Genomic DNA, 2,439 nt, shown 5'->3' on the forward strand with positions numbered 1-2,439 from the left:
GACAGACAGACAGACAGGCGGGCATAGAGTGTGAGTGATTAATTGCTGGACAGAGGTTAAGAGATAGAAAGAATCTTCGGAGGAGAAAGCTTGTTTCCAATAGAGCAGGATATTCCGTGACAAATGATACAACTATACCCATTCATCCTGACGCAAACGTATCTACATAATTGTCAGACTCTAGAATGCACCTATATGTACAATAATAGTCCTGTCTGGTCTCCTGACTCTTTCTTCAGTCTTTCCACTGCTACTCCTTGGCTCTTTCTTACTGCTGTCTTCCTGCTGTCTTCCTGCTGTCTTCCTGCTCTCTTTCAGCCACACTCCTGATCTTAGGGTATATAAGATCTAACTCCTAGCCTTCTCGGATAAGGGCGAAAAAAATCTCAGAGGTCTCGTGTGCAAGTTGCGCACGTGAAAGATACCTTTGTGGCGTTGGTGGCCAAGTGGTTAGGCTACCGGACCCGTAATCGGGGGTTTGAGCCTCAGCTCGGTCCGATGTTGTGTCCTTGGGAAAGCCACTTTACACGAATTTCCCACTTGGCTCGGTCCTTTCGGAGATGGACGTTAGACTCGGAGGACCGACCTATTAGCCCGTACAGGTAGACAAAACATGGCATACAGAGAACGGGGACAAGACAGTATTGTATTGGCAATCCCGTATCGTCGGCAAACTGTTCAAATGTAATGTCCAGAAAGCAGAAAAAAAATTGGAGAGAGAAAAAATGTTTAATTCTTTTAACAATTGTACTTCTATTCCATTTTTGTTTGTTTGTGTTTTTTAACATTAAGAATTTGAATCTCGAATCTCGACAAAACATTTCTTGAGCACATGCAACCCATACCACATATTTAGGAACTGTAATTTGAAAAACGAAAAAAAAATATATGAGCGGCTCGATATGGGATTGACAATACTGTCTTGTTGTTGACGACATTACTGTTTGCAGTCAGGGGCGCCCCGGTAGCTCAGCTGGTGGCATGCAGGACGACGGAGTGGATGACTCAGGTTCGAATCCCGGAATGGGAGTTCTTTAACTCAGTTCATGTTGTAGGGTTTTCAAGGCTTACAACCCATTTGGCTTGGTCTTATCGGAGACTGACGTTAAAGGCGGAGGTTCTGTCTCTTTAATAACATTATAATGCCCTACTTCTGTTGATTGCCTTGTCTTAGCCTTTTCCCAGCACTAAATGACCATTGGTTCTCCTTACTCAAACAAAAGCAAACGAACAAAACCGACGCACTTACTTTCTTTTACCACGGAAGACAGATCAGCGCGCTGTTTTGTTGTTCTCTCTCTCTCTCTCTCTCTCTCTCTCTCTCTCTCTCTCTCTCTCTCTCTCTCTCTCTCTGTCGTGACGACACGGTATTTGTTTTCACCTAGATAGAAGTGAAGATCGGCGCGTTGTTATGTGGTTCTATAATTCCTCTGTGTCACTATAAATCTCGCCTGGCTGGAGGCGGTGATGTGTGTGGACAGCGGCACGAGAGTTGTCTCCCCGGACGCCTGCACGAGATGGATGGATGGCCTTGGCAGATTAGTTGTAGTATCGTCACTCTGGGACAGCGTGTAGCGCTGTGTTCATTCGATTTGACCATTCAGCATTCTCGATTATTCCGCTTTTCACAGTTATTCGAAGCGTGGTGGAGCCTTTCAAATACTGTGTGATTCTTGTTGTTGCGGACAATAGATTTTTGTCTTACTTTTCTCAACAGGATTTAAGATTGGAGCCTAATATGTCTAAAATCAATGAGGTCAATTAAAAAAAAATACACTGTGCTTGATGATTACGAGACATAGTGATAAGAGGAGCCAATGAGGGTTATAAAACATGCCTTCTTGATACATACGCTATTTGTGTCCATGAGAGTGTTTTACTTACAGAAAAGAGAAATATATTTCACAAAATCCTACAGCTGTGTGGTTGGCAGGCACTTTGATTTGGTTTACTCCTTCTTTACTGTCAAATAAGTATTGTCTTTATCTCTCCTTCTTTACTTTGTATGTTGTTTCCAAGTAACAGCTCTAATCTTCTGCATTTACAAAATTACATGACCCGTTTGGGTTGCAAGTGCCGTAAAACGCGTGCTAAAAGCTAAACTAAAACTCCTACAAGAGTGCGCGTGCATCCGGTGTTTCTCCGTGTGTTCTCCTTGACCGCTGTGTCTCAGACGCCATGATGTACCACATGGAACAGGGCAGCCAGATAACCAACCAGGGCGGTCAACTGCCGGACCCTCACGTGGTGCCCTCCTGGGCCACCCGCCACGCCCCGGACCCCACCACCATACACGTGCACGCTCACACCCACGGCGGACACACCATGGCGGAGTGCCAAGTGAGTGAGGGTGTTAGATGTACAAATGTACATGTCGTATTTATTGCTTCTCGCTCTCGTCTCCCCTCCCCTATCCCTCCCTCCTTTCTCTCTCTCTCC

General features: G+C 45.1%; 1 protein-coding gene across 1 annotated transcript in view; it reads left to right on the forward strand.

The window, feature by feature from the left end:
- Positions 1–2,439, forward strand: part of LOC101853620 (centrosomal protein of 170 kDa protein B) — a gene marked incomplete in the record, with an annotated part of 149,958 nt that overhangs the window by 32,349 nt on the left and 115,170 nt on the right. The window contains 1 exon segment of the mRNA XM_013082702.2: positions 2,174–2,340. Within this exon segment, the coding sequence (XP_012938156.1) occupies positions 2,174–2,340 (167 nt within the window).

Source organism: Aplysia californica, unplaced genomic scaffold (genome assembly GCF_000002075.1).
Source record: "Aplysia californica isolate F4 #8 unplaced genomic scaffold, AplCal3.0 scaffold00189, whole genome shotgun sequence".
NCBI lineage: Eukaryota > Metazoa > Mollusca > Gastropoda > Aplysiida > Aplysiidae > Aplysia > Aplysia californica.